Source organism: Rhineura floridana, chromosome 5 (assembly GCF_030035675.1).
Source record: "Rhineura floridana isolate rRhiFlo1 chromosome 5, rRhiFlo1.hap2, whole genome shotgun sequence".
Lineage (NCBI taxonomy): Eukaryota > Metazoa > Chordata > Lepidosauria > Squamata > Rhineuridae > Rhineura > Rhineura floridana.
In genome coordinates, this window is record NC_084484.1 from 184,719,855 (window position 1) to 184,738,402 (window position 18,548).

Consider the following 18,548-nt stretch of genomic DNA (forward strand, 5'->3'; position numbering starts at 1 on the left):
CCCAGGCTGTGGAACAGCCAAGGCTGCCCTACTGATAGAGTGATGTGACTTAGTAATTGTATGTGTCCAGTGAAAGATCTGGGCCTCTTAAGTCATGTAAAGGCAGGACCTCCTCATACTCAAAGTTTACCGTGTGCCTCTTTGAGTAGCATCATTGGTACAGTGATTTTCTAGTTTCCATAGTCTAAGCATCTGCCTGTGATCTGTAATAAGAATAGAAGATATAAATAGTTTTATACATTTTATGCTAGTGTATTTTAATGTTCTGAAGATCTGAAATAGTTTAAACTATATATATATATATATATATATATATATTGTTGTACACCACCTTAAGAACAAGAGCAAGATACAAATTACTATAATAAATAAATGAATTGTTTCATCATGCTGCATAATAATTTCCCCTCTGTTGCAGAACATGTTCAAGACTGAGTAATTGCAGCAGGCAGGTATATTATGATACAATCAGAAAACCAGGAAAAGAATGTTTTCTTGACATACCTAGCAACGTATTTAGGAGAAAAATCTGTGGAAATGGTATCATTGACGACAAAGAAGAATGCGACTGCGGCCATGATGAGGTCAGATATTAAGACTGCTCTGAAATATGTATCCAGAAGAATTAATAAGATGTGGATGTATATATTTAAAATGTATGTATGAAAAGACAGGAATGTTATGTGTGACAGAAGTATTATGTGTTACAAGTTCTTGAGTCCAGGATGTTGGAAGACAGCCTGTTCTGGACGGGGTTGCACTCCTCTGGAAGGAGCAGGTTCATAACTTGGGGGTTCACCTGGATCCAACACTATCACTGGAGGATCAGGAGCCTTCAGTGGCTAGGAATGCCTATTTCCAGCTCAGGCTGATTGCCAGCTATGGCCCCTTTTGGACAGAGGTGACTTGGCCATGATTCTTCATGCTCTGGTAACTTCCAGATTTAGCTATTGCAATGCACTGTACGTGGGGCTCCCCTTGAAGGCAACTCAGATATTTCAACTAGTCCAAAATGCAGCAGCCAGATTATTGGGGTTGCCTTTAGAACTCGTATTGCACATGTTTTAAAATAGCTGCATTGTTTGCCAGTTCATTTCTGGGCCCAATTGAAGGTGCTCACACTAGTGTTTAAAGCCCAAAATGGTATCATTAGGCCCCAAATATCTGAAACACCACCTCCTTCCCTACAAAGTCCCTCTCCTCCCTACCTTCATATTTAGGAAAGATTGGTAGGGAGACAGAGGAACCACCCCAGGTCTAGGGCTGTGGTATGAGCCACACGGCGCCTGCAGTCCCACAAGTGTGCTCCAAGCCTTCCCATGGCTAAGGAAGGAGAGTTGGCACTACAGCCCTGGTTCATTGGCTTGCAGAAGCTCGTACATGTTCTCTATAGCCCTATTCCCAGTGTCCCTAGGGTCTTAACTAAGTCTTTGGCAAGCTGTACATGATCTCTCTTCCTCTTGTTCTTAAGCCTAGCAGCCGCCTACGCATTAGTCTTTGGTGCCCTCTCCCAAGCTGCTTACTCTTCTAGTTGCTCACCTAGAATGCTTAATTGTCCTGTAGGAAAGATGAAATAAATAAATGGTTTAGACTTTATGTGTTCCTGAGTTGTTGATAAGTTCTGCCACTCAGCATAAATCCAAATTGAAAGGGCTTTAATTTAGAAATGCTGTACTGCCTTCAAGTCGATTCCGACTTATGTCGACCCTATGAATAGGGTTTTCATGAGGCTGAGAGGCGGTGACTGGCCAAAGGTCACCCAGTGTGTGGGGATTTGAACCCTGGTCTCCCAGGTCACAGTCCATCTTGCGTGAGATCTACAGAGCGGGTATACTCCAAGTCTAGAATGCCTCCTTGTTCAAAGCCAGTGAAGAGTGATGCTGGGTTTGATTCCACAGAGACTCGCAGGATGGCACGTTCTGTTGCATAATCCCCAATGTTAGTTTCATCTGCTAAAGTACCAAGCACTAACAGTTTACAAGGCAGGTCTTTCGCTTCTGCTGGGCCACCTCTTTAAACTATGTCTTATAATTGGCAAACCCAGGTCCGGCATAGATGCTGTCATTCCTTTTGTTCCCTGTCCTGCTCTCACTCTTCCACTTCTTGTTCGGAAAAGAGTGGAGCGCTGGATTTTTCACTGTGGAGCAAAAGTACAGCCTCTATGGGAGGTGGTAGTCTTTGGCGCAGGGTGATGGTGGCCGTATGGTCTGAGGGTGGTGCTGGTAGGATATCTGTTTCCTCATTCACTCACTGCTTTGAGTTTGCAGGGTCTGCAGAGCTGTCTGACCACCACTGTGGGTGGTTACTCCAAGCCCCTTCTTCACTTTGAAACACCACAGAAAAGGCAGGGGGAGCGGGCACACCCCCAGACTGAAAGAAAGACTGCTTCTGAAGATGTTGCAGCATCTGAGAAGGGGGATAAGATAGCTGTGGGGGCCGCCCATGGAACGCTCATGCTAGATAGTGTAGGTCTAGGCAGAGTTTGCAGCTGTACCTGACTGGAGGGTCCTGGGGTGGGGGAAGGAGGCTGCCTCATTGTGCCAGATGTTCCTGGTGTGGATGATAAGGTTTGCCTGAATGTCATCTCTGAAGCTAGTTGGAAGCCACTCACTACTATGTATGCCTATGTCATGTCTCTCCAGTTTAGAAGGGTGGTTGCCACCAGTCCCTTGCAGAAAGGCATAATCCTGGGCTCCACTCCCAAGCATTTATTGTGTGTGGTGACTTCCTTGAATGTCTTCCTCAAGGCATTCATGTTCTCCCTGTACTGGGTGGCATTGTAGTGGTATCCCCAAAAGCCAGGTGAGCATGGCATATTCCCTAAAGGGATGACTCATTCTCTTCTGGACATGTGGAAATGCCCAGAGATCAGTGACGACCCTAACCTTCTCTTCTCACCATGCCTTTGCTCTTAGCTTCTGGTAAGCCGTCCCCTGGGAGTTCAATGATGCAAGAGACAGGTTGTCCTGGTCCTCTTCATCTACCAGGAAGGATCTTTAAAACTCAAGGCATTTGCATGTGTGGAAGGAAAAATAACTCACCAGTCAAATTTAGGAGTGGCAGTTGCTTGAACAAGCTTTATTGCAATAAAGGAAAATACTGATGTACATCAGGAGAAAGCGTCAAAGAATCTCCCCCTCAAACCATGGACCTACAGACTTATACAGTTATACATGCGTCACATAGAACCTTCTAGATTTATCCCATACATGGTAAGCTGCCCATTTCATGAGGTGTGGTTACTGATACACGTGATGTATCTCCTCCTTAGAGTAGTGAGGAGGGGTTTCCAGAGCATGTGTTGAGTGCATGTACTTACTGCACTTCAGGGGGGTTCTTATCATGTGTCAGGTGTTACATCCTGCTAACCGCTGTTTTAGCTGGAAGCAGACTCAAACCCCTAACAGAATGATTTCACATATCTCCGCTGCCCACAACTTCCCTTCCCCCCCCCACTAGCTGGCATCACAAAGAACTTCTTAATTTTCTTTGGAAAAGAAGAAAGCCTCTCATCTCTTATAAGCAGATTTAAGCATATTGATTATAGTATCCTCCTTATCAGAAAGGTCAAAGTTCATTATTCTTTCCCATGTGTCATAGCTGACAATCACTTGTGTGTCTTTTGGCTTGGTGGGATTGTCCTGGAATGCCCACTGTCTCAAAATGCAAAAAACAAAACACTATCTGAATCCCTAACACTGAAGGACCACCTCTCTGCCCAAAAAACTAACTTAAAGCAGGTTCACACAGCAGGCCGTCAAGGTCAGGCAAGGAGTGTTGTTGGGACAACAGTAAGGAGATACACAGGCACTACGTGAATTGCCTTGCAGCGATCAAAGAAAAGGTGCCGATTAACCTTAAATTGCATACTGCAATCAACAAACTTTCAAATGCACCTTGCAGGGATTTCAGGGGAGGGGTATGGCTTTTGTGTAGATTGAGATTATTTCTATCCACCTTAGATTTAATGGTGGTACCTTAAGAAGTGTGACCTTCTTAAGGTACCACAGGAATTTAAAATATGTGATATTGTAAGAAGTGTTTGCCTTTTGAGGAATTAACTCATGAAATGTTTTAAATGGAGCCTTATTTGTTTATTCACACCTCCACATTAAGCTAAATTTTTATTTTACTCTGAGAGGCTTTAACAATTTTAATAAAAGTAATTTTAGCTAGAGAGCCAGTATGGTGCAGTGGTTAGAGTGTTAGACTAGGACCTGGGAGACCAGGGTTCGAATCTGCACACAGCCATGAAGCTCCCTGGGTGACCTTGGGCCAGTCACTGCCTCGCAGCCTCAGAGGGAGGCAACAGTAAACCCCCTCTGAATACCGCTTCCCATAGAAACCCTATTCAGAGGGTCACCATAAGTCAGATTCGACTTGAAGGCAGACCATTTCCATTGTCAACCCCTTGTTCATAATAATGGTGTTATGCATGAGGGGATGGAGCAACTCCTAAATGAGGAAAAGTTACAACACTGGGGGACTACGACTTGAGAGACCAGGGTTCGAATCCCCACACAGCCACGAAGCTCACTGGGTGACCGTGGGCCAGTCACTGCCTCTCAGCCTCAGAGGGAGGCAATGGGAAACCCCCTCTGAATACCACTTACCAGGAAAACCCTATTCATAGGTTGCCATAAGTTGGGATTGACCTGAAGGCAGTCCATTTCCATTTTTAATTTTAGCTAATTTTCATTCTGCAGCTTTTCTTTGTGTTTTTTTTTTGTATTACTCCTTTCACAGACGTGCACTGCTCAGAGTGGACAATGCTCCCTTTATATTTCTCTCACTTCACAGTGTCAGCTGTGAAATGAAACTATCTACCTTGTGATAAAAGGCTTATCTTGGAGGAGTAGGGTCAGGGCCAGGTGAGGACCTGGCCGAGGGCCCTGCGGCCCACAGAGGACCCTGAAGGGCCCCTCATTATGGTGTGGGAATAGTACTCCCCTTCCGCAGCAAGCTCCCTGCCACGGATCGCAGGGAGGGAGCTGCCTGCCTGCTTGCCATCCCATCGCACCTGCTCGCTTGCTGGCCATCCCGAGGGCCCCTTGTTATGGTGGGGGAGTAGTGCTCCCCTGCTGCAGCTTGCAGGGAAGGAGCTGCCCACCAGCACGCCTGCTCCCTCCCTTCCTCTCTCGCCCTCCGCCCCCTCCAGCTCCCTTGCTTGCCCTTCCCCTGCTCGATCGCTCGACCTCCCGCCCTACCTCCCACTCCTCCGCCTGCCTGGTATGTAGGTAGGTGGGGTGTGCGTGCATGTGCCAGGGCCCAGGGCAGGCTGGTGCCTAAGGGCCCCTGCATGCCTGGGGCCAGCCCTGAGTAGGGTGGAGAACAGCTCCTGTGGCTAGACAGATTTGGCAGACAGGGTCTCTTTGAGCAAAGTGCCAGTGACAGCTACTCAGCCTTGGGAGCAGTTTCATTTTTCATCTGCTGTTTGGGTTGTGTAGGTGCTCAAGCCATTTTTAAAGATGGTGAACAGAAGCCAAGGTTTATAAGCCAACAACAAACCACGGCGTACCAGCATGCTTTCTTTGTGGTAAACAAACCATGGTTAAGCCGCTTGGGCAAGGTTCAGATGATCAAATAAACTATGGCATAGCATTACATGTGAACAGACCATTGATAGAGAGCTGGTGTTGCATAGGGGCTAGGAAACTTGAGATACATGAATGATGATCTGGGCTTATTAAAGCTTGCCGAGGGGGTTTGACCAAATGGATCCAGGGTGTGGTCAATGCATCATTGTGGGAGGGAATGGTTCCAGTCACCCTGAAAGAGGCGGTGATCTGACCGCTTCTGAAAAAGCCCACCCTGGACCCATTGGTCTGCAACAATTACCGACCAGTTGCAAATACCCCCTTTTTAGTGAAGGTGATTTAGAGGGTTGTGGCGCAGCAATTGCAAGTACTCTTGGATGAAACAGATTATCTTGACCCATCCCAGTTTAGGTTCAGGCCTGGTTATGGGACTGAATTGGCCTTGGTTGCCCTGATGGATGACCTTTATTGGGAGAAGGACAGGGGCAGTGTAACCCTGTTACTCTTACTTGATCTCTCCGTGGCTTTTGATACCATTGACCGTGGTATCCTTCTGGGCCGACTTGGTGAGATGGGCATCATAGGCAGTGGTTCCGATCTTATCTCCAAGGTCATTTTCAGAGAACAGCATTGGGTGATTGTCTTTCGGCCCCCTGGCAGTTGTGCTGTGGAGTGCTGCAGGGTACCATCTTGTCCCCGATGCTGTCTAACATCTATACGAAGCCCTTGGGAGCAGTCATCAGGAGATTTGGGGCGAGGTGTCAGCAGTATGCTGATGATACCCAGCTCTATTTCTCTGTAACATCTCAATCGGGAGAGGCTGTGCAAGCCCTGGACCACTGCCTGGACTCGGTGGTTGACTGGATGAGGGAGAATAAACTGAGTCTGAATCCTAGCAAGACAGAGGCGCTGTGGGTTGGAGGTTCCCGAGTTATTTTATTTTATTTTATTTTATTTATATACCGCCCTAAGCCGAAGGGCTCTCTGGGCGGTGTACATAACAATAAAACAATCAGAAAATATATAAATACAATAATACAATGGAATCAAACCAAACAGATAATTGGTCAGTTTCCTGCTTTGGATGGGGTCGTACTCCCTCTGAAAGAGCAGGTCTGTAGTGTGGGGGTTCTCCTGGACCCAACTTTGTCAATAGAGGTCCAGGTGACCTCAGTGGCTAGGAGTGCCTTTTACCAGCTTCGGCTGATAAGACAGCTGCAGCCATTTCTGGACTGGGATAGCCTGACCGCTGTTGTCCATGCACTGGTAACCTCCAGGCTGGATTACTGTAATGCACTCTATGTGGGGCTACCCTTTAGGTTGATCCGGAAGCTGCAGCTGGTGCAAAATGTGGCGGCGAGACTGCTCACTGGGGCAGGGTATCACCATGTCACCCTGCTGCTGAAAGATCTGCACTGGCTGCCCATTTGCTACTGGGCCAAGTTCAAGGTTCTAGTTTTGGTGTACAAAGCCTTATACAGCTTGGGACCAGGATATCTGAAAGACCGTCTTATCCGTTGTGTACCCAGTCGATCACTGCGCTCTGCAGGTGAGGGCTTCCTGCAGATACCATTTTATCAGGCGGTCCATTCAGCACAACATAGGAAATGGTCCTTTAGTGTGATGGCACCTACCCTGTGGAATTCCCTATGCTTAAATATTAGACAAGAGCCATCTCTGTTATCTTTTCAGCACCTTTTGAAGACCTTCCTCTTTCAACAAGCCTTTTAAGTTGAGACCTTATCCCAGTCTGTGTTGGAATTGCTTTTTAATATGTTTTTAAAAACTTTTTTAAAAAAATATGTTTTTAACCTTTTTTAAAGATGTCATTAAAGCTTTTTTTAAAAATGTTTTTAAAGATGTTTTGTTTATTGTATTTTAAAGGCTGTTTTTATGATGTTTTTAGCGCTTTTGTTTGCTGCCCTGGGCTCCTGCTGGGAGAGGGTGGGATATAAATCAAATAATAAATAAATAAAGGAATAAAATGGTGTCCCCAGTTCAAATCTTGCCTCTACTGTGAACTCACGAAGCTGGTTTTAGGCAAGCTACTCTCAGCCCAGCCCCTGCCTCCCATATGGGGAGAATAGTAATGACCTACCTCACAGGATTGCTCTAGGGACTAAAATAGATAATGTATGCAAAACGCTTTGAACATTTAAAAGCACCCTTTCAGTGCTAAGCAGCAGTGAAATAAGAGCTGGTTATTATTGGGTAGGCATACACTTGTGTTTGTTGGTTCTTTGGCCAAGTAGTCTTCCGAGAGCAGAACCATAATTAGAGAACATGAAGTAGGAGATTACGGGTTCTAGTTGCCCTTGCCTAAGAGGTAAAGAAATCACACAATTCCTGCAAGAAGCATTATGGCTATTCTTAAGCTAAACGTGGAAATGTGTGTTATTAATATTTTAAAATACATATAAAACTGCAGTGGGTCCACTGTCTGTGAGAGGCAGAACGTTTGAAAACCATGGATACAGATGATACCCATCATCCCAACAAAATTCTGTTCTGCAAATCCCTCAGAACAACAATCTGTTATTAAACCGTAAAAGAGCTAGTAAGCTATAGCATTCTGCATCTTTTTTGTGTTTTACCAGGAACTAGAAGGAGCAGGGATCCTGAATCTATTCATACAACCAGGAATGAAATTTTCAGGGGCCAGTGAACAGGTACGTGGATAGAATATTGCTAGAATTACAGCGTGACTTACATAAAATGTTTCTATATGCCTTTGGGTATCCCAGTAGTTGTAGTGCCTCTGCCAGTGTGATGAGGAATGCCACTGGCTGACTCTGCATTTGATGTTGTCATGTGCCTTCAAGTCGATCACGACTTATGGCGACCCTATGAATCTGCACCTTGGGTGCCCCTGCTAGGAGTCTAGCCTCTTGGTCTAGACTCCTGACGGCATTGCTCTCAGCTTCTTCTTCACTCTCAAACCCCTTATCACTTTAAGGTGTGCATCCTAGAGGGGGGACTCTGCATAGGTAGCCCATTTTGAGTACAAGGAGGGCTGGCCTTGAATGAGCTGCTTTTTGAAGCCAGTATCTGTTGGCTGACTAAACTACCTGCCTAGAAATTCTACACATTTGATGAACCTGGTGATTCATGTAACAGTTACCTAGGATGTCTAGCAAGTTTAGCTTCTGTCCTACCCCATCTCAAGGGAACAGGGCACCTAAGAACAGTTCAAAATAATATGAACACACATATAACAAAATAACAACCCAAAGCTCTTCCTGAAACTAAACATGATCTGACTTTGACAAACCTCTCTGGTAAGTGAGTTTTGCAGCTGTCAACAGCTACTGAGAGTGCCTGTTGGCCTGTTTAGACATGGGGCACAGAAAGTACATCAAGAAATGTCTCTCAGTTAACCATAATGATGGAGAAAGATGCCAAGACAGTCTCGCCATTGTCCTCTTATTGCCAGAAAGCATGCTGCTCAGGTCCCAGAGCTTCCTTAAATCGAGTGGTGCATTAGGTATAACGTTTTGTTTAGCCTTCCAGTTCTAGGATTCTGTGAAGCCCAAGTCCCAAGCTGTTTACAGTTTTAAACACAAGAAAGAGCACCTTGCAACGAGCCAAGAAACAAATAGGCTATTGGTAGTGATCAAACAATACCAGAGTGGTATGCTCCATCTTACATGGTGATATTTTGCTTCAGAAAAATGCCTTTGTAGAAGCCCAAGTGAAGAAGCCCCTGCATATCAGAGCTGGCTCCAGGTTTGAAGGGCCCTGAGCAAAGTCCCCTCTGGTGGCAAGCCTCCCTCCTTTGTTGAGAAGTATTTCATTGAATCATAGAATAGTAGAGTTGGAAGGGGCCTATAGGGCCATCAAGTCCAACCCCCTGCTCAATGCACGCATCCAAATCAAAGCATTCCCAACAGATGGCTGTCCAACTGCCTCTTGAATGCCTCCAGTGTTGGAGAGCCCACTACCTCTCTAGGTAATTGGTTCCATTGTCATATGGCTCCTTAACTGTTAGAGTTTTTCCTAATGTTCAGTTGAAATCTGGCTTCCTGCAACTTGAGCCCATTATTAAACTGGTAGAAAGTATTATTAAAGCTAGATTAACTAAGCACATAGAAGAACAAGCCTTGCTGAAGCAGAGCCAGCATGGCTTCTGCAAGGGAAAGTCCTGTCTCAGTAACCTATTAGAATTCTTTGAGAGTGTCAACAAGCATATAGATAGAGGTGATCCAGTGGACATAGTGTACTTAGACTTTCAAAAAGCGTTTGACAAGGTACCTCACCAAAGACTTCTGAGGAAGCTTAGCAGTCATGGAATAAGAGGAGAGGTCCTCTTGTGGATAAGGAATTGGTTAAGAAGCAGAAAGCAGAGAGTAGGAATAAACGGACAGTTCTCCCAATGGAGGGCTGTAGAAAGTGGAGTCCCTCAAGGATCGGTATTGGGACCTGTACTTTTCAACTTGTTCATTAATGACCTAGAATTAGGAGTGAGCAGTGAAGTGGCCAAGTTTGCTGACGACACTAAATTGTTCAGGGTTGTTAAAACAAAAAGGGATTGCGAAGAGCTCCAAAAAGACCTCTCCAAACTGAGTGAATGGGCAGAAAAATGGCAAATGCAATTCAATATAAACAAGTGTAAAATTATGCATATTGGAGCAAAAAATCTTAATTTCACATATACGCTCATGGGGTCTGAACTGGCGGTGACCGACCAGGAGAGAGACCTCAGGGTTGTGGTGGACAGCACGATGAAAATGTCGACCCAGTGTGTGGCAGCTGTGAAAAAGGCAAATTCCATGCTAGCCATAATTAGGAAAGGTATTGAAAATAAAACAGCCGATATCATAATGCCGTTGTATAAATCTATGGTGCGGCCGCATTTGGAATACTGTGTACAGTTCTGGTCGCCTCATCTCAAAAAGGATATTCTAGAGTTGGAAAAGGTTCAGAAGAGGGCAACCAGAATGATCAAGGGGATGGAGCGACTCCCTTACGAGGAAAGGTTGCAGCATTTGGGGCTTTTTAGTTTAGAGAAAAGGCGGGTCAGAGGAGACATGATAGAAGTGTATAAAATTATGCATGGCATTGAGAAAGTGGATAGAGAAAAGTTCTTCTCCCTCTCTCATAATACTAGAACTCGGGGACATTCAAAGAAGCTGAATGTTGGAAGATTCAGGACAGACAAAAGGAAGTACTTCTTTACTCAGCGCATAGTTAAACTATGGAATTTGCTCCCACAAGATGCAGTAATGGCCACCAGCTTGGACGGCTTTAAAAGAAGATTAGACAAATTCATGGAGGACAGGGCTATCAATGGCTACTAGCCGTGATGGCTGTGCTGTGCCACCCTAGTCAGAGGCAGCATGCTTCTGAAAACCAGTTGCCGGAAGCCTTAGGAGGGGAGAGTGTTCTTGCACTCGGGTCCTGCTTGCGGGCTTCCCCCAGGCACCTGGTTGGCCACTGTGAGAACAGGATGCTGGACTAGATGGGCCACTGGCCTGATCCAGCAGGCTCTTCTTATGTTCTTATGTTCTTATTCCGTGTCCTGCACTCTGGGACAATCAAGAAGAGATCCCGGCCCTCCTCTATGTGACGTTTCATGTACTCGAAGAGTGCTATCCTATCTCCCTCAGTCTTCTCTTCTCCAGGCTAAACATGCCCAGTTCTTTCAGTCTTTCCTCATAGGGCTTTGTTTCCAGTCCCCTGATCATCCTTGTTGCCCTCCTCTGAACCTGTTCCAGTTTGTCTGCATACTTCTTGAAGTGCGGAGACCAGAACTGGACGCAGTACTCAAGATGAGGCCTAACCAGTGCTGAATAGAGGGGAACTAATACTTCATGCGATTTGGAAACTATACTTCTGTTAATGCAGCCTAAAATAGCATTTGCCTTTTTTGCAGCCACATCACACTGTTGGCTCATATTCAGCTTGTGGTCAACGACAAATCCAAGATCCTTCTCACATGTCTTATTGCTGAGTATCCCCCATTTTATAACTGCACATTTGGTTTCTTTTTCCTAGGTGTAGAACTTTGCATTTATCCCTGTTGAATTTCATTCTGTTGTTTTCAGCCCAATGCTCCAGCCAGCAAGGTCCCTTTGAATTTTGTTTCTGTCTTCTATGGTATTAGCTGTGCCTCTCAGTTTGGTATCACCTGCAAATTTGATAAGCATGCTCTGTAGCTCCTCATCCAAGTCATTAATAAATATGATGAAGAGCACTGAGCCCAGGACCAAGCCCTGTGGTACCCCACTCGTTACTTCCGCCCAGTTTGAGAAGGAACCATTGATAAGCACTCTTTGAGTATGATTCTGGAGCCAGCTGTGGATCCACCTGATAGTTGTTCCATCCAGCCCACATTTAGCTAGCTTGCTAATCAGAATATCATGGGGCACTTTGTCAAAAGCTTTGCTGAAGTCGAGATGTATTATGTCCACAACATTCCCACAGTCTACAAAGGAGGTTACCCGATCAAAAAACAAGATAAGATTAGTTTGGCAGGATCTGTTCTTCATAAATCCATGTTGGTTTCTAGTAATCACTATTTGGCATTCCGGGGAAGTTAGTGATGACTAGCAGCAGCAGCAATGCTCCAAGCAGTCCTGGTGGCTATGTCTAGCTGCCATTTACATTTCCTACCATTCCATTTCCTGGAGAGATGTTTCATTTGGAACATTGTGAGATATACCAAAGGTGGCCATACCCCAACAACAGAGGCGTCAGTGGTGGGTCCTAGTAACTGACCAAGTATTCTGGGTACTGATGTCAGTCTTGCTCTGTATCTGTTTCCTTTCCTGTGAAGGAATCATCAGGGCCACTCTGTGACTCTGCCAATGTTAACTAATGTCTTTAAAGGCAAGACTGGTGGGTTGCTTGGAAAATTAAAACCATAGCACTTGCCTCACAACGTTAGTGAAAATGGTAGAAATGGCTTTCCTTTCCCTGTTCAGTGAATGGTAGTGTCCAGTCCCAGCCAGGGGAGTCCTCAGCAGAGGAAGGCCAGGAGGCTCTGGCCTTGGAGCCAGCCCTGGCTGAGGCTGCATCTGAGGGTGCGGGGTCAGGTCCCTATGACGAGGCCCAGGATGGGCCGTCTGCACTCGGTGCAAGTTTCCAACTGGAGAAATGTTTTTGTTTGAATTGTATGCTCCAAGCAACTGTGGCTGGTGCTTAAGGTATCATGCTTAATGACAGCACTTGGGTCCGCCCCTGTAACATCACTACGCCCCATCCCCATGACATCACTAGGTCCCGCCCCTGAAATCTCAGTTTTTGGGATGCTCCAGACCTGGCTCCATCTGAGAGTGAGGGGTCAGAGTCCTACGACGAGGCCCAGGATGGGCCATCTGCACTCGGGTCAAGTTCTACCTCTGGCATTGAGGCTGAACAGCTCTCCAGCCCAAGGGAGAGGTGTTGTCTCCGGTCCATGCGGAGGAGTGCCCGACTCCAGGCCTGGACTCCTTGGGAGTAAAGGATTCCTTGGGAGTAAGGTCTGGCTGCAGGTGATCAATGGGAGTTAGCTGAGGTTTGAGGTGTGGTTCAGCAGCTCCAGCATAAAAACCCCAGCACTAGGCTGGAAGGGCTGCTGGAACAATGTCTCTGTTGCTGTTCTATACCTGGCCCATCTCTACATTGCCTGTGGACCCCAGACCTGTCTTTTATCTGGCCCCTTACCTGCGTTGCTTACCGACTGCTTGGCTTCTGACCCTGATTCTAGCCTGACCCTCTTGGTTTTGAGGGAGAGGCTTGACTTCAGACTGACCCTGGATACTGCCCTTGTGCTGCCCTCACTTGTGTTTCTGCGGGGGAGTCTTTTGCCTCCGTAGGAAGCCTGGTGAGGACAGGACAGGTAGTATCTATATTTTTGAAATGTTACGTTAATATATTTAAAAGAAAGTGACTACTACTGCCAGTACATGTTACTGAGGCTTTGCAATGTGTTGATTTATTTACATTAATTAAGTGGTTAGATGCCAGACAGAAGTTTATGCAAATAGCGTAAAATATTTTGTAATTCTTTTTAGTTTTTAAAACAGTGGATGCAAAGACCAGAAAATCCATATTCATTTGCTGACCACCCACACTCTAAAGACCTGTCTGTAAGTTGTTGATAAAATATTGTTAAAATAATACTATTTCTTGTTGCATGTAACGCTTCTTTGCATGTTTTTTTCTCTTTAAACTCAGGTAGTGTAAATGGCTATTTCTGTTTTTACCCATTAAATGGCCTTAACAGCGTTGATGTTGGAGCTCCCTATTAGTATTTGGCGGGCCAGATTAATGTCGTCATTCCACCCTTTCTGGAACTCGGAGATCTCACTATTCTGTTGTGTGCATTCTCTTCCTGAGCTATGCCTAGTGAGGAGGCAAGGAAGAGCTGTGGAGCCAGAGCCATAATCAAGGGTACTAGACAACGTTCCCAATGAGAAGGTGTCTCCCTCTAAAGTGGGGATTTTATGTCTGAAGGAATGCCTGTTTCAAACCTGGTGAAGTTTAGATTGACAGTGGCTGTCTCCCTCTCAGGGGAGGTGGACCCATTAAGTTCATGGAACCCTTTTGGGGATTTTCCAGCTAGCACGGCTGATGCTCCTGTTCAGTGGTGTCACCTTGTAGTAGTGAGATCATCAAAAGGGCTATAGACACACTCGCTTCCCAGAATCCTCTCCTGCACTATAGAGTTAAGTCGGCTCTCCAGTTTACCAGGGAGTTAGGGGCAATGAATGCTTCCTCGCTGATGGTCCCCAGCATACTGCCTCCAATAATGGAGGTAATACTGCATTTTATATCTAAACTAAAACAATAAATTAAAAAGACCCAAACATTGTAATCTTCCCTCATAAGGGAATTGTTCCAACTCCTTGGATCATTTTAGTTATCCTTTTCTGACCCCTATTCCAGCTGTACAATATCCTTTTTGAGATGAAGCTACCAGAACTGTACACAGTATTCCAAGTGTGGTCACGCCATAGATTTCTATAAAGGCATTATGATATTGGCAGTTTCCCCCCAATCCCTTTCCTAATACTGTAGTCTCTAACATAGAATTTGCCTTTTTCACAGCTGCCGTACACTGGGTCAACATTTTCATCAAGCTCTCCACCATGACACCAAGATTTTCTCAAATGTGTATTGCTTTACACTTGCTTGTATTGAACCACATTTGCCATTGTAGTGCTGTTCACCTAATTTGGAGAGATCCTTTCGAAACTCCTCACAATCCCTTTGTTTTTACCACCCTGAATAATTTGGTGTCATTACCAGATCTGGCCACTAATATTCCAAGTGTGGTCACACCATATTTTTCTATATTTCTATACATTTTTCTATAAAGGGTTTGTTTCCTGCCCTTCACCCAAAGGTCCCAGATCTGCCGTTAAATAACGGTACACACAGGCCAGTGGGCACAGCAGATGAGCAACGAGGAACCCGTCCATGAGAGGAGTGGGAGCAAGGAACAAGGCGTAGATAGCCTTGCCCTTGTCTTCTAGGGTAGCTCACTACCTTCCCATAGCTATACTTCCCTCTACCCATGATCACTGAAATTGGAGTGGCGTCACCCATGTTCCTCCATACTAAGACTCCTCCTAAACACCTGATATGGACCCAACAAGAGCCCACCAACGAAACCTACCTGAACCAGTTATCCCAGTAGGCCTCTGAGAGAGATGGGAACAGTCAGACCCACTCAATATTTTTCACACAGGGCACATCTACTCCCCCCGTCTCACACCCATGGAGGGCCAGCCTTCTCCAGTTGCGGACCCTCACTCTGAAGGTATCTGGTGACTTTCTCCTATCATTCAGTTCATTGCACAGGAACTACACATGTGCCATACACCCACCCAGAGCTTGGAAAAGTTACTTTTTTGAACTACAGCTCCCATCAGCCTAATCCAGTGGCCATGTTGCCTAGGGCTGATGGGAGTTGTAGTTCAAAAAAGTAACTTTTCCAAGCTCTGCACCCACCCACTACCAATCTCCTCTATATTGGTTAAAAAAAGGGGAGGTAGCACCTCACCCTCAGGACTCCCCAAGGGGAACCCCCCAGTGTTGCCCCTTTGGTGATGACCCCACCAGTGGCAGACCCACTGCCTAAGGGCAGCTGGGCTTTTATGCCCCCTGACCCATCCAGGAGTTGATGCAAGAGGCTGCAAGATTGCCTGCAGCCTTTCTCTGGACTCTGGAGTCAGGCAGGGGGTCCCAGCACTTGCAGCACATACCTGGGACCTCAGCTTTCTCAAGAGATAGCAACCCAGAGGAGCGAGCCAGCAAGCACCCAGATGCTCAGGTACTCACTCCCAGGGCAGGTCTTCTCCAGTCCCCCAGTGCTGCACCTATTCCCTTTAGCATAGTGGCACCTACCCTTTGGAATTCCCTCCCCTTAAATATTGGACAGGCGCCATCTCTGTTATCTTTTTGGCGCCTACTGAAGATCGTCCTCTTTCAACAAGGTTTTTAAGTAGAGATCTTATCCAAGTCTGAGTCTGTGTTGGAACTGCTTTTTAAAAAGATGTTTTAAAAGATGTTTTGTTTTAATATGTTTTAAAGTCTATTTTAAAGATGTTTCAGAGTGTTTTTGTAGGGTTTTTTTTGTTTTTTTGCCGCCCTGGGCTCCTACTGGAGGAAAGGCGGGATATAAATTTAATAAATAAATAATAATAGTTTTCTTTCAACATTGCTTTATTGGCCTCAACTCAAATGTATAACCAAAAGAACCAGCCTGGCTGCTCATCAGGAGGGGAAGACTGGAAGTGATTCTGTCAACCACCTTGGTCATATCTGCATTCCACAAAGCAATTCCAAAGTGCAAGCCATACCCAATCATAAAATCCCCCAAAGCCCTCTGGAATCTATCAGTCAGTTAGCTTCTGGTGGTGGATTATTCCAATAGGTTCCCCACAATTCCAGAGGGCAACAGTTGCTGTAAGTCTAAACGTCAACAGGAAGTAATTCCGCCATGACTAAGAAATCCCCCACTTTCAAATTACCATCCTGCCCAACAGAGAAAACCTTCTACATTTGTTGGGAGAGTGCTACAGTTGTCATGATGATCATGAAGTCCTGAGCTGCTCTGGATATGGTAGCCTCAGCGTGAATGTTGTGGTTAGCCAGAACAATCATTCTGGGAGTTCTCAAAATCAACTATAAAACCACCTGTGTCAGTTCACATGAAGAGACTGATGGGTAGTGGGATGAACAGTACACCAGCAGAATCCCTAGCATGTCCAGAGTGCCCAACACAAGATAGAAACACTCCAGATTGGTACTTGCCTGGAGACAAAATTGCAATTGTACCAAATATGAATTGTATATTGTACACTGATTTTATGTTGTAAACCGCACAGAGAGCTTCGGCTATGGGGCAGCATAAAAATTTAATTTAAAAAAAGGATTTCCTATAGACTACAACAATTCCCTCCTACTTCAGTGCTGAACCACATGCCCAGAAGAGCATAGCTGGAAAGGTCAACTCCCAGCAGCAACCCAGCCCTGGTCTCAGTTATACAGGCTACGTCTGCCTCCTCCACCACAAGCAAATTGCAGATAAGGGATATTTTATTGTTAAAAGAATGTAACTATGTAAAATTGAATCTCCCTTTTTTCAGATGAGTCTCATAAATGGTCATTTCTCAAACAAATGCTTTTTTGTATGATGCTACTCACTGATACCGAGTACCGTCACCTTTCTTTTTCTGCCTGTGGTAGCCATTTTGTCTTGGCACCCACAGCACATTTATCAAGATATGAGTATTGGCACCTCATTTCTTTACCAAAAAAGCACTGTTCAGTTAAATGCTATGTTTCTGGTATTACCAATAGGATTAGAAGTCAAACAACTGGGCAAAAATGGGGGTGGGATGTCTGAATTTTTATGGACAAAAAAAAGCCTAGAATTGATTGATTGATTGAGTTTATTTATACGCCGCCGTTCCACAGAGAGCTGTGCCCAAAGCTGCTTACAACAAACATTCAAAATATCAAAATACAAAACACTGAGGTCGGGGAAAGAAGTCAGTTTACAAAACAACCAATGCATTCAAAAAGGACAAAAACAAACAATTTAGCAAACATTCAGTATTACAAAACAAAAGGCAAATTCCATGCTAGCAATAATTAGGAAAGGTATTGAAAATAAAACAGCCGATGTCATAATGCCGTTGTATAAATCTATGGTGCGGCTGCATTTGGAATACTGTGTACAGTTCTGGTCGCCTCATCTCAAAAAGGATATTATAGAGTTGGAAAAGGTTCAGAAGAGGGCAACCAGAATGATCAGTGGGATGGAGCGACTCCCTTATGAGGAAAGGTTGCAGCATTTGGGGCTTTTTAGTTTAAAGAAAAGGCGGGTCAGAGGAGACATGATAGAAGTGTATAAAATTATGCATGGCATTGAGAAAGTGGATAGAGAAAAGTTCTTCTCCCTCTCTCATAATACAAGAACTCGTGGACATTCAAAGAAGCTGAATGTTGGAAGATTCAGGACAGACAAAAGGAAGTACTTCTTTACTCAGCGCATAGTGAAACTATGGAATTTGCTCCCACAAGATGCAGTAATGGCCACCAGCTTGGATGGCTTTAAAAGAAGATTAGACAAATTCATGGAGGACAGGGCTATCAATGGCTACTAGCTGTGATGGCTGTGCTCTGCCACCCTAGTCAGAGGCAGCATGCTTCTGAAAACCAGTTGCCGGAAGCCTCAGGAGGGGAGAGTGTTCTTGCACTCGGGTCCTGCTTGCGGGCTTCCCCCAGGCACCTGGTTGGCCACTGTGAGAACAGGATGCTGGACTAGATGGGCCACTGGCCTGATCCCGCAGGCTCTTATGTTCTTATGTTAAAAGAAATAATCTAGACTTTAAAACAGAGATGCAAAGCAAACAGAAAGCTAGCAGACAACAGAGCTTCCGGTGCTCCTCTTGCTGCCCTTGAAGGAGCCTCAGCAGCCTGACTTGAGTCCAGTCCAGAGCGGAAGGGTCCTCTCACCAGCTAGATGGCTTACAGTTGGCTGGATTTTAAAGAATTAAAGAAATTGTTTTACAAGAT

At 45.3% G+C, this 18,548-nt stretch overlaps 1 protein-coding gene across 1 annotated transcript in view; it reads left to right on the plus strand.

Annotated features, from left to right (window-relative positions):
* The window catches only part of LOC133386132 (disintegrin and metalloproteinase domain-containing protein 20-like), a 90,358-nt gene that overhangs the window by 25,875 nt on the left and 45,935 nt on the right, over nucleotides 1-18,548 (plus strand). The window contains exons 10-13 of the mRNA XM_061629738.1: nucleotides 419-584; nucleotides 2,268-2,465; nucleotides 8,135-8,206; nucleotides 13,532-13,606. Of these exons, the coding sequence (XP_061485722.1) occupies nucleotides 419-584; nucleotides 2,268-2,465; nucleotides 8,135-8,206; nucleotides 13,532-13,606 (511 nt within the window). The remainder of the gene's footprint in view (nucleotides 1-418; nucleotides 585-2,267; nucleotides 2,466-8,134; nucleotides 8,207-13,531; nucleotides 13,607-18,548) is intronic.